Source organism: Protopterus annectens, chromosome 3.part0 (genome assembly GCF_019279795.1).
Source record: "Protopterus annectens isolate FY-2018-M chromosome 3.part0, PAN1.0, whole genome shotgun sequence".
Classification (NCBI taxonomy): domain Eukaryota; kingdom Metazoa; phylum Chordata; order Ceratodontiformes; family Protopteridae; genus Protopterus; species Protopterus annectens.
The window spans coordinates 310,964,013-310,977,071 of record NC_056731.1 but is presented as its reverse complement, the minus strand read 5'-3'; the positions used below and the strand labels follow the sequence as shown (position 1 = coordinate 310,977,071).

The 13,059-nt window shown below is 40.6% G+C and overlaps 1 protein-coding gene across 1 annotated transcript in view; it reads left to right on the top strand.

The window, feature by feature from the left end:
• Nucleotides 1–13,059, top strand: part of NOM1 (nucleolar protein with MIF4G domain 1) — a 507,890-nt gene that overhangs the window by 92,971 nt on the left and 401,860 nt on the right. The window contains exon 4 of the mRNA XM_044065581.1: nt 8,060–8,170. Within this exon, the coding sequence (XP_043921516.1) occupies nt 8,060–8,170 (111 nt within the window). The remainder of the gene's footprint in view (nt 1–8,059; nt 8,171–13,059) is intronic.

The window sequence follows — 13,059 nt, the reverse complement described above, 5'->3', positions numbered from 1 at the left end:
GGCAATAGTAAGTGTGGTAGATGTACAACATGTCCCTATGTTATGAAAACAGGAAGTAAACTTACAGTCAACAACACATGTATTAGGATTAGGGGTAGGTTCAATTGCCATTCAATTAATGTGGTCTATTTAGCTAAATGTGGAAATTGCATGGCATTTTATGTGGGCAAGACATGTAGGAAATTTAGGGATAGAATCAAAGAACATGTCTTGGACATTCAGCATCAAAAACCCACTAATGCTTTAGCACGACACATAATAGAATATAAGGATCACAAATTTTCTTTTTGTGTATTAGAACAGTTAGTTCAGGACCCACAGGGTAGGCTAACTGAGTACCACCTAGATGTTTGTGAACTCAAATGGCAGATGATATTAAATGCACACTTTATTCCAGGACTTAATGAATTTATAACCATCAAACCATATCTTAGGCTGCAAAACATATTGGGATAACAATTGCAGAAAATAGTTATTTAATACACTATGCTTATTTTTCACCATAGTCTTATAATTGGTCAAGTAAAAAGATGCAAATCAAGGTTATTATTTTTAACAGTAATATAACAACTAGTATAAGGAATTTTAATAGTAATATAGTTACATAGTTGTTACATGTATTTTAAAATATTTTTTATCACTTACATATCTATATAAACATATAAGCACAATATATATTTTATATAGGTAGATATTTGTGTTAAATGTTGTATGTATGAATGACTAAGGTAGAAGTCACAAATGTTATTTTGTGCCGTTTTAAATATAAGTAGAGCCACAGCTTGGTGTAATTATTTAATTAACTAGATGACTAGTATAAAACTGTGTGATTACCAACACTCTGAGGAAGTCTATACGACGAAACCTAGGTCAGTGTTGGTTAACTGTTGTGCCTTGTTGTTAATAAACCTTTGGAGGAACTTCGTGCCTTCGTGGTTCATTTGTGTCACTGGGGGACTTCCCTAGTCTTTTTTTTTTTTTTTTTTTGATAAGTACCATGGGTATATTTTGCATTCACCTGAGCTACCACCAACATAGGCAGACAGTTTAACATCTAATTCAAAGGATTGCTTACTCAGGAGTTCAGCATCCCCACATTTGCTGCACTAAGTGACATCTTGTTCTTGGTGAGCTGAAATCATGGTTTGCCGCATTAGTGAACTTTGCAGTTTTCACTAGTAACAATCTGTTTGCAGAACAGAAGCATCTCACTTCATTTGCTCATGGGGTGGTTTGGGAGCCTATCCCAGCACTTCAGCCAATGCCTTTCCATTATATATTGCACTGGTATGTATTAGATTGGTGTTTTTGACCACTGCATATATTATTCTAGAAGTCCACTTTATTCATAATAGAGATGGTTGTACTGTGATTTGTAATCTTGGATAAGCAGGCATCTTTCTGATACTTGAGCTTTGCTTTGCTGACAGCTTGGCTATGTTATCATCTCCTTGCTGTTATGTGCTGTGTCCTGGGAGAGAATGCTTAAATCTCAATGTATTGGTCATGTTTAGCCTTATTTCTGTTCATATCTTGGTCACACTGTCAGACACCTAAAGATACTGTCAGCTTGAACGTTGTGGTTTTCTTCTTTCTGGCCTCTTCACTATGTGTACATTTACTTCAGTCTTTTAATTTATAGTTTCGCTTGTCTGGCAATTAATACTGAGGGCTATGGTTAAGAGCTGCTAATGAACTCCTCCCTGTAGTCCATGGTTTGAGTCTGTCAGCCTCCATTTGCCTAGTGTGTTACTGTTGAGTAGTTTCATAGTTTCATAGGTTCATACTAGGCTATCTGCCCGAGGGCATTTACAAGCCTAGCCCATAGTTTTGTGGCTTACGCCACCCCTTTAGTATGGGGAACTATACCCATTATTTTGCTGTGCCTCTGTTGAGCAGTGACACTGAGGTAATCCCTGGGGTATATCTGCGATCTCCCATCCATTGGTCAAGATTTCTCTTGAACAAGGCCAGCGAGGTGCTCTGCCTCACATATACCGGGATTTTATTCCACAGCATAGGGAGTCTTTGGGTGATGAATCTATCCCTCCAGCATGTCCTATTAATAGCCGTGTCGAGGTTTAAGTCTCCCGCCCTTGTGGCTCTGACGGATCTAGATTTTTGAGGTGAAGCATATTCATCAAATCTGGGTTTGACATGGCCTTGTATGTTAGGCAAAGGTCACCTCTGAGCAAGCTGAAGCGACTGAATAGAGCTGGAGTTCTTTCAGTCGGGCAGCATAGGACAGATGTTTGAGACCCTTTATCCTTTTGGTGAGGAACTTTGTGGCCTCTCCAGCTGCTGCAAGTGTCGGGTCAGATACATTCCGAATGGGGCATTGTACTCAATCATTGGTCTGATGAGTGATGAGTATAGGGAGACTATGACCTCCCTTGATCTAGATGAGAAACCCTTCATGATAAGGTGGGCAATGTAGAAGGTCTTCCTAACTACTTTAGCTACATGGGTGTCGAATGACAGACTACTATCAACCTGGGTCCCCAGGTCCCTGATAACTTCTTCTGTGCTCAGTGGATTGCCACCTATTTGGTAGCTAGGGTAACCTTGTTTTTCCCGAAGGGTATGACTATGCATTTTTGGCATTTAACTTTAGGCCATGGCTCTGGCACCAGTTATCCATTTCTGTGAGACCCTTCTGAAGGATATCTGTGTCAGATGTGTTTTCTACTATGGCCCAGTTTGCAGTCATCTGCAAACTTTGTCAGCCATAACCCTCCTGTGTTTGCTTGTACTGGAAAAGTAGATGCCAAACAAGAGTGGGCCCAGGACTGAGCCCTGTGGTACACCACTTGTGACAGGCTTTGAGTCTGACATGGCGCCAGCAACTCTGACCCTGTGGGTTCTGTCACTCAGCCAGTTTGCAACCCATCTTGTGATGTATGGGTTAACATTTAAGCTGATGAGTTTTTCAATGATACCCGAGTGGGGTATTGTATCAAGGCCTTCGCCAGATCGAGGTAGGCTGTATGGACTGCCTTTCCCTCATCAATGGCTTTGGTGACTGTTTCAAAAAGTCAACCAAGTTTAGAAGGCATGATCTGCCTTTGACAAAGCCAAACTGGGATGGATCCAAAGTCTGCAAATTCCCTATGTCTTTATTTATGAGGTCCATTATGATCCTCTCCATGGCTTTGCAGATAAGGCTTGTCAAGCTAATGGGCGGTAATTTCCAGGGTCGGTGGAGGCACCGCCTTTGTGAAGTGGGACCACAGTTGCAGTGCGCCACTCCTGGAATGCGTATCCAGAGGTAAGACTATGATTAAACAGCTGTCCTAGCTGTGGGTTTAATTCCTCGTTGAGTTCGTGGAGCACACAGCTGGGGACACCATCAGGTCCCATGGATGCTGTGTTTTTGCTTTGGAGAGAGCAGTTCTCACTTGGGCGTTGGAGATGTTTGGGGGCTGCAATCGCTTGGTATAGATATCTCTCCTTTTGGGGAGGGGAGAAGTTTGCACTGAACCTGTCAGCCAGTATGTTGGCAATGTCTGTAGGATCAGTAATCTTCACATCATTTTGAACTAGTTCTGAGCATATCTGGGAGTTTCCTCCCAGGTTTCTAACATAGCTAAAGAAGGCCTTATGATTGTCTTTTGAGTCTTTAGCTATTTTTCTCTCAAAATTTGCTTTGGATGATTTTATGAGAGCTCTTAGTTTTTACTTATAGTGATCAAGGGTGTCTTACCTTTTAAGGATTTTGCTCTATCTTGTAGTAGCTTCCTCCTTTTGTTGTAGAGTTTGTTTATGGCTGGGGTCCACCAGACTGGACGCTTGCCTTTGGTACAAAGAGTCTTTGTTTTGCTTGGGATTGCCTTATCCATGCAGTCCTGCAGGTGCTGGTAGAAGGCATTTGTAAGTGATTCAGCGGCTTGAGTACTGTTTTCCGCTCGGGGCCTTAAGGGAGACCACACTAGTCTTTAGAAGGGTGAAGGCGCGTTCGTGAAGTTCTTTACTGTGTTCTTTTTATTTCAGGTGGGGTGGGATGAGGACCTCCAGCGAGATTAGTTTGTGATCTGATCTCACCAGTGAGGGGTATACTTCCGGTGTTGAACATTGTGCTCCCATGTTTGTGATGATGAGATCAAGTATGTTTTCTCCTCTTGTGGGGATGGTGACTAGTTGTTCCATGGCATTTGAGTTTATGAATTCCAGGAACTTTTGGGCTAGGGTGTTTGGGCTTGAGTAGTGTTCCCAGTCTATATTAGGGTAATTGAAGTCACCTAGTATGATGGTGTTTGGTGATACATTTATCCCCTCTAGTGTTTTCAGGAAGGCCATGTGAGGTTCCTGAGTTTGTGAGGGTGGCCTGTAACATGCTACAATTTGCAGAGCAGTCTTGCCTATGGTTAATTGCACCTGGATGGTCTCCGATGCATCGTGCGTTGCCACCAGTCTTGAGGTGTGGGTGTCTTTGATGAATATGGATACCCCCCCTCCTTTCTGTGTGGTGCTCCCTAGCTGAATTTGAAAAAGGTCCATGTTAATCAGTGGTGATTCCTAGTTAAATAAACAAACATAAATTGTATTTGACATTTGTCCACCATGTAGCAGTTGTATATAGATGTGATCTTTTTTGCTTTGTTGGTATGTTAAGTTGTTTCTTTGCACTAATGGAAGCTGTAGGACAGCATTTTAGAGCTGCCATATGTTATATATCACAGTGTTGTTTTTCAAATGTCTAAGAACCCTTTGCCACACTGGTTTTACTCTTTTCTGATTCGGAAGTGGAAGACCTACCATAGGGGAATGGTCCATTCATCTTAAGATCTTGGAACTGAAATTCCCTGCTAGTTTTGGCAGTAGATATTTAAGCAATAATCAACTCGTGGTTGTGGGTATATTGAAGATTTACCCATGGCTGACATGGTTTGATCACTGGGGAGAAGCTGAGTGATTAAACAAAGCCAACTTTTGCTAGATCCTGGTATACCCACACCCACAAGTCTGTTATTGCTATTATACAATGACATTATTTAAGAAAAAAATTGCTTACTTTTCTTAAATAATGTTTATATAACTGCTCCATAGTGTTCCGTCTCATTGTTTCCTCATTCTTCTGTGTTTAGTGATGTACTATGCATGTGTGAGAGACTTGCATTCCCATGCTTCACACTGTTCATCAGTGCTGCAGTAAATGGGCAGCACGAAGAAAGGAAGATCTTCGTGGTGTTTTTTAAATATAAAATCCTTACAGTTTAGAGGTATGAGAGAGACAGGGCAGAAATACAAGGAAAATCAGGTAGGTTTCTTTCGTTCTACAGCACATACATGATTTTCCTTGTATTTCCTACATACTTCTCAACCTCTTAAGTCAAGAAATGTGGACAGAGCATTAACTAACAGGGGTCAAAGACTCCAGAATAGAGACTGATTGTAAATGTTGCTCTTATAAACTTAGAAACCTGCTAGAATAACAAGATTAGTTTTATTGTGGATTGTCTAAAGGATATAAAATCTGAAACTGAAATGCATGGCATTATTTAGTAACTTCACTCCTCAATGATTTGTTGGAAAACCACACATTTTATGCTGAACAGATCAAAATATATGGCAAATGTCTGGACATTCTGTGAAAATCTAGACAGTTGAGATGCATGTCCTAGCATAGACTAATAGAAGTAAGTCTGGTCACTCTTCAGCGGACAGAATTTTTTCTATTGGTACATGCCCCATTTACAATGGGCAAGCTGGTTGGGCTGACCAATTAGGATGTATGTCTTTGAATAGTAATGAGCTATCACTGTATAATGTGTAATAATTGGCAACAGCTTTATTTCTTCTGGCACTTGCACTCAGCTAATGTTTTCCAGAAGTTGTCCATGATATGGTATGGTAGTTCTTTACTATCTTTAACCTTGTTTCATTCTTTTTTAATAATTTCTATACCCCCCCCCCCCCCAAGTCATCAAGCCACTGTGTTCTGTTGGCTCATTCATTCTAACTTGTGGTTACTTGAGACAAAAGGAGAGGTAGGGATAACTAGTGATGTTCCTTGTAATTCACCGCAGCACTGATTTTTGGAGGGTCTGGCCTGTGAGAGCACAACGATTGGACTGAATAATTAACTGTTAGGCTGTTTCTGTCAGTGTTATGTGGGGTTGAGGGAGGTGTGGAGTTGGGGGTGGACTGGGGTTATAAAGATGGTGTCAGTGTCTTCCTCTTCTTTGGTGGGTGTTTGGGGGGATAATGGGTTTTTGAAAATGTATATCCCAAGTTGTGGTTGTAAGGGAGAATATAGTACCTTTTTTAACTTGTGTTTTGTTTGAGTGGGGCTGGCAGTGCATTTCAGGATGTGTTCAGTCTGTTGTGATGATTAGGGGTGAGGGAATTTCCACCTGTGGTGGTTAGATGGGGAAGATTACAACTACAATTGTTACCTGTGTTGTTGCTAGTTATGTTTCTGTGTTTGTTTGGTGGGGACTAAAGAAAATATGTGGGAATTACATGGACTGTGGTGTAAAACATGCAAGCAATATTTTTTGGGTGCAGGAGCTGTACTGACATGTACATGTACCAGTCTACCTGGGGGTCATCATAGGGGGGTCTTAGTAACATTTTCACAAATGGCTTGTATTAGGCCTCTACCTAATGTTGGAATGCACACACACAAAGAAAAGGAGTTCAGTGGATGAGCTATGGCCTTACTGCTAGCATGCCTATGTTGTGATTGACCGTCTGTGTCATGGGCATGTGGATGACAAGAAAAGGCTTACATGTGCATTGGTAGGGCATGTAGCAGGCAGAATAGGTACAGGGGACCACATTTGTGGAGGCTGTACTTGTGTTTTTGCAGACCTTTGACACACACAAGTGTCATGCTGCAAATACTTGGTCTGACTGCAGTGGCATCCTTCTCTAAGGTGAATACTAGGGGCACATCTGCAACCAGCTACTGACTACTGAATCATGGCAAGTGCATCTGTAGGTGACCAGTGTCTCGTTATGGGGCAGATGCAACACAGTCCATGGTAATTGTGGACTTTGTGGTGGAGTATGGTGATGTGTGTTAGTTATTCAGTCCCTTACTGTGCTTAATTTTTTCTTCTTCATTTGTTAACCAGGTAGACCCACTTGGCGCAATCCTTTTTTTTTCCCCTCAGAGGTAACCCAGGAGTACTGCCTGGTTAAGTGACTAGCTCTGTCCTATAGTACACATATGGAGTCTGAGTGAATCAGTTTGTAGGATGAAACTCGTTAGCAGCTCACAGCCTTAATCCTGTCTACTAAACTGCTATGTTACTGTTATGATAAACTGTGCCTGTTTTTCAGACCTCACCTTCTTTTTTTGTAACCATTTTCCTTGGTTGTCTTTTGCCATTGATTTCCTGTCAGAGAACTGTTATATTTTGAAGATAGCGCCAGGGGTTGCTTATATAATTTGTGAGTAAAGAGAAGGATTTGATTCCTTTTGTCACTTAGTAAAGCAAGGCACACAACACTGTTTGTTGTGCTTGCTTGCACCTTCAAGCAGGATGATAGGATTTGACCATCTCCAGCTACTAATTAGATGAACAGGTGACTACAATTCAGGGAAGAAAACCTTCTTGACCTCTTGCTTTCTTTACTTAAATATGTTGTCTAAATCTGAATCCCAGAAAATTAGTGCCATGTATTGCTACTTATAAGGTTAATTTGGCCAGCGCCAAACATTTGTATGGCATGAAAAATAAATAGATAAGTAAATACATCAGCTTTTTGTTTTGTGGAAAGTGAGCTTCATTTCTCATACCTAATATGGAATGATGCTTACTTTATTTTCAGGCACAGGGATGATGGTGCTCTTCCCCTTAGTCCTTAGCATTTGGAAAAGCTTGCTAGCTCTTCCTGGAAAGATTCACCGACACATTGAAATGCATGAAAGTCCGTGGCACTAATGGATAACTAAATGATGTCCTGGGTCATTGCATTTGTAGCCTGATAGTGGTTTTAGACTTGAGAAAAAAAAAGCTCCTGAGGAGAAGGGTTTGCTTGAAATATGTTGTTTGTTAATTAAGGGCTCATTTTGAATATTAGAGATCTCACAATTTGCTAACCTTTCTAGGTTCGATTTATGCTTGAAACTATGCTGGCGTTAAAGAATAACGATATGCGAAAAATTCCAGGCTATGATCCTGAACCAGTGGAAAGACTGCGGAAGCTTCAAAGAAGTATGGTAATGAGATTTTTTTCTTTCTGACCTGTTTTTAAATTCATAACTCTTAAGGAGCAAAAGTATTGTGCTGTATTAATCATAACAACCTGATCCAATGTTGTCTTTTCCATCTGGCTTCAATGTGTGGTTATTGGATCTAACTTTGTTCCAGTGCCGGCCTTTCCAAGAGACTTCAACTGTAGAGATCTGCCTTCTCTACCAATAACAACTTGTAAATCCCCCACTTCAGATTTTGTTTGCCGCCTTGAGAGACTACATCGCATTGATGAGCTTAGTCTTTGGTATCATTTTTGGCTTAGAATAAACAAATTTTCCCTCTTTTTTTTTTTTTTTTCCTCTGTTCACTAGTTTGTAGAAAAGTTCTGTGTGTACTTTGTTTAGCATAGATGTTTTGTTACAAATTAGATTAGTGTTGTTGCTTCAACTTCTGCCTTCATTGCCATATAGAGGATTTCCTTTCAGTCAAATAGGGAGTGAACAGCATTTACTGGTCTTCCATCTTTGTTTTCTGAACCTGCGGATGGGTATCAGTTGTCTCCTGCACAGCCCACACCCCAAGGGCTTTAGGTGCCCCCACTGTTTCTACATTCCCATGGATTCTCCCATTCAGGAAGGACATGGAAAGTGCCAGTGCAAGAGGAAGCATATGGATTCCCCTGAGGAATCTTTTATCGAGGTCATTGACCTTGATGAAGGAAGGGAATCCTCTTGCTACGTCACCTCACTTGGCAATCTTCTAGAGTTCCAAAATACAGACTCTGCTGATACCAATAAAGGCTGTCCCTCTTTATAATTCTTCTATTCAGAAGAGTATACATTCCAAATAATGCCACAGGCAAGCTTCAGCGACACAAATTGATTAATTTATTGAACAAATAGTTTATTGAAAAATGGAACAGAATTTATGATCATGTTATGGGTCTAGACAGACATGACACTTAGTATGCAAGTCCTCATATGGAATCCGCCTATCATACTCACGCATATCCCTTCTAGCTGACATCTAACAATTTTTAACAAAAATAGTGTAAGCAAAAAAGGCAAAGGAAGGGTTCCCCAATGAACACTAATCTGACAAAATGCTGAAGTAAAGCAACAGTGCCACCGGTCAAACAGTCATCAGTCTGAAGGATGCACGACTTGCTTTTGGGCTGGCAGCAAGACAGTCTGAGGTACACGGTCATACATCCATGTATATATCCCTACTTTTATGAGATGAGGTCATGCGTTGGACATACGACTTCAGGAAAAGCATTGTTACTCTGGCCATTCATCAGTGGTGGCAATCCGTATGTCAGGAATAATGTAACAATGATTTCAATCAAGACATCTTATTTGCCCAGTAATGGAAAAATGCTAGCCACATGTCAATCCTCCTAGGCCTGCAAAAGGAGTGCTCTTTGGTGGCAGAAAGCTGTGAAGGTGGTCTTAGCAAGACTGCTGTTTTTCTCTCTTGCTGTGCTTGCGTCCTTAAGCTTATGGAAGCTGTCCAGCTGTTATACCCTATGCAGGATGTAACCAACAAAAGCTAAGACTACTGCAGCAGTCATCAAATGATGAACATGCAAGCACACTTCATTTCTAAGGTCACTGACAGTGCACTTTTAAGAAACACAAGTATAATGGCTTGCAATGTGATTACTCTGAACTCTGAACAATAAACTTGTTCAGCAAAAGCGCATTCAGTATAATTTTCCATAGGTCCTCTTTACTGGGTACTCGAAACAACCTTATACTTCCCCTGCCCTTATTAGAGGAGGGAATGATCAATGCTATAGCCCTGTTTACCATAATTTAAGATAAAATAGTTGCTACCAGAGAAAGGTGATTCTTAGGAAGAGAAGAGGTGTGCCTAAAAAATAGTTTCTGAGCTCTTGTAGTCAAAAGACATGATGTCTCATATTCACTGGTCCAAGGCTAGTCTTAACTACTTTACTTGGTACAAAGACAGTTTCTCACCCAAAAGATGGGGTAAAAGGATGCGGAACTGTAGAAATGGGAGCGGTTTTGTAACTATTGGTAGTTACCATTGCTGGGGAGGATCTACCATGTAATCTCTTGCTCTTGCCCTGCTGTCTGTTCTTCCTTCATCTGTCCTTCCAAATTTGTGGTCTCTTTTTCAGACCATACTTCTTGATTCTACTGTCCAGCCAGGACTGCTCTCTACAAAAAAGGCCATCCTTCAGTGGGGTAGTTCCTGCTACATCTAGTGGTAGAACACTATCACGTTGCACTCCTAAAAAAATTCTTGAAATGCCTCTGCAAAGACTGCATGAACAGCATTTTTTTTATCTAGAAGTATATTCAAAAGCAGACCCTTAACATCCTCCAAAAGACTGAATCCTCAAGCCAGGTATGTTTCCTGACCATAATGTCAGTAACAGCCCTCCTGGCACAAGCATCTGTTGCAACATACCTACATTTTATGACATTTCCCAACACTGCATGCTGTGTCTATGCCCCTCTTTCTTTGGATATGTTCTTTATTTGGCTAAATATATATAATAGTGGAAGTGGAGCATATATGGCTATGACAGTTTATGGCCCTGATCCCAAAACAGATAGATACATCCACCACTCTCCCATATTCACCTAGCACTAAGTTTCCCATCATAGGCAAAAACATTGAATCCATGTGTTGGCTTGGATCCTCTGAAGATATCTTGGGAGACACTGGGCTTTGTTTTACATAGCTCTTATGCATGAACCTGGATTTTTCCATGACCCTATAAAATCAGTTGAGTTTTTAAAAATCTGACAGCAGTAAGTCAGATTTTATTGAGACACTCAAATGTGCTGGAAGGGAGGAGGGACTGCAGAAAGGCGGAAGCAATTTGTAGTTAGGCCACCACATACTCTTTAGCAAATTTTCTATAATCAAAGAAAGCAGAACCAAGGCAAATGTTAGTAGCACAGATGCCCAAGAGATAGGCAGCTGTGGCTGAAGACTTATAAACCACAGGCAAATTCCTTAAAATTAAGACTGCTCCAGCACTGGTAGAATGATCTATGAAAACAGAATATTCACTGAGGAGGAGACTTAATTCACAACATTTACAAAGCAAATCTTGGAAAAACTGCCATCCCTTGCAGAAGCCTTCAGACCAGCATCAGTTTGTGATGTAGATAAAAATACTAACATAGGTCTAGATCAGTTCTGAAGTGGAAACCCTGGTGCCTACCCCTGAGAGCTATCACAGAAGATGTTGCTTGAAAAGGTGCCGGGACTGGGGTCAAATGAAGCTGTGCCACTCTGGGACAAGCATCCTCAAGCCTATCTGGAAACAACAGTGCCTCAATTGCTATATGCTCTGGGATTTATTTTTCTTTCTTTTCCCCCCTTATTTTTATGCCTGTCCTTCTTGGGAGACTCTGTCTTTTCTTCCTCTCAAAGCTTGCTGAGGACTCTATGGCTGATGGAGGGATGGCATCCCTTGCCCCACTGCAAAGAGCTTCTTGTGCACAACAAAGGTCCACAAATGTCAAGTTCTAAGAAGAAAAGTCTTATTAAAAGTTTTGCATTTAGTACAAAAAGAGACCTGGTGATCTTCACTAAAGGTGATGGTCCTTAAAGAGAATTTTCATCCGACAGGTACACCTGGTGACAGTTTCTAAGGAGGTCAAGGGTCACAAAAAATTGTTAAAAGCAATTTCAGAACAAAGTCAAACATAATAAAATGTAATAAGGTATTAAAGAGAAGCCTAAAACACTCAAAATATTCCTGGAAGGAGCATATGGACTCAAAACGACCCCTCATTCCTTTCAAGACAAAAAAAATAAATAAATAAAGATGGCATATTATGCATTTCTCTTTACAGTTAAACTTCCTTCTGACATTTTTCTATGAAAAGGAGACCAGTCATAATCTTTACATGTCAAACTGTGTTTGAAGTCAGGCTAGAACTGACATCCATATACAGCTAAAACCATGGATAAGGAACAGTCTCTGTGATGAACATCTGATGAATGTTTTTTTTCCCCTACAACAAAATTCCTTCCTGAAGGAAGAGGTGATCTGTAATGGTAATGAAAAAGTAAGTAGTTTTAGTTACTCTACTGTATTCTTACTCACTAGCTCATCTTTTTACTGAATATGAATTTGACCTGGATGGATCTTCTGGTTATCATTAAAAAAAAAAATGTAAACTGATGCTTTACACAAAATGTTTGCTTCACCACCCAGGCATATTACTATTTACAGACTCGTATTGTCTTTTTCCATCTGGTTCAACCTATGGGTTACTTGATCTGACTCTGATACGATACCAGCCTTTCCAAGGGGCTTCAGCTCTAGAGCTCAGTCGTCTCCACCCATAATACCGTGCTCACCCATCTACCTCAGATCGAGTTTACTCCTCACACAGATATTAATCAAATGAGAACCATTGAAGGAGCTTAACATAGGACCCAAAGAGGGAAACTCAAAGCACAGTCTTCTGCTGACATGACCAATAAAAAAAAAAAAAAAGTAGGAGGGATAGTTGAACCAGACAGAAACAGAGACAACACAGATCTATCATTATGGTAAGTACATAATTTTCGTATTGGATGTTTTCGCTTCCATCTGGCTTCATCCTGTTGGACACAATTTCCAGTCATGTAACATTGTAGGGAGGCCCAAGGAGAGAGCTTTTGTAGAACAGTGGAACAAAAAGAGGCCCTGGACATGAACTGCACATCCAATTTGTAATGGGACACAAAAGTATGAGCATTAGCCCAAGTAGCTGCAGCACAAATGTGATTAATCAATGTTGTAGAGAAAAAGGTTGAAGAAGTAGCCACTGCCCTGCTAGAATTACCTTTTGATTTAGCCAGAAAGGACTTTCCTTTCAAATTGTATGTAAAAGAAATGCAATCAGAGAGCCATTTGGGTAGGGTTATTTTTGAC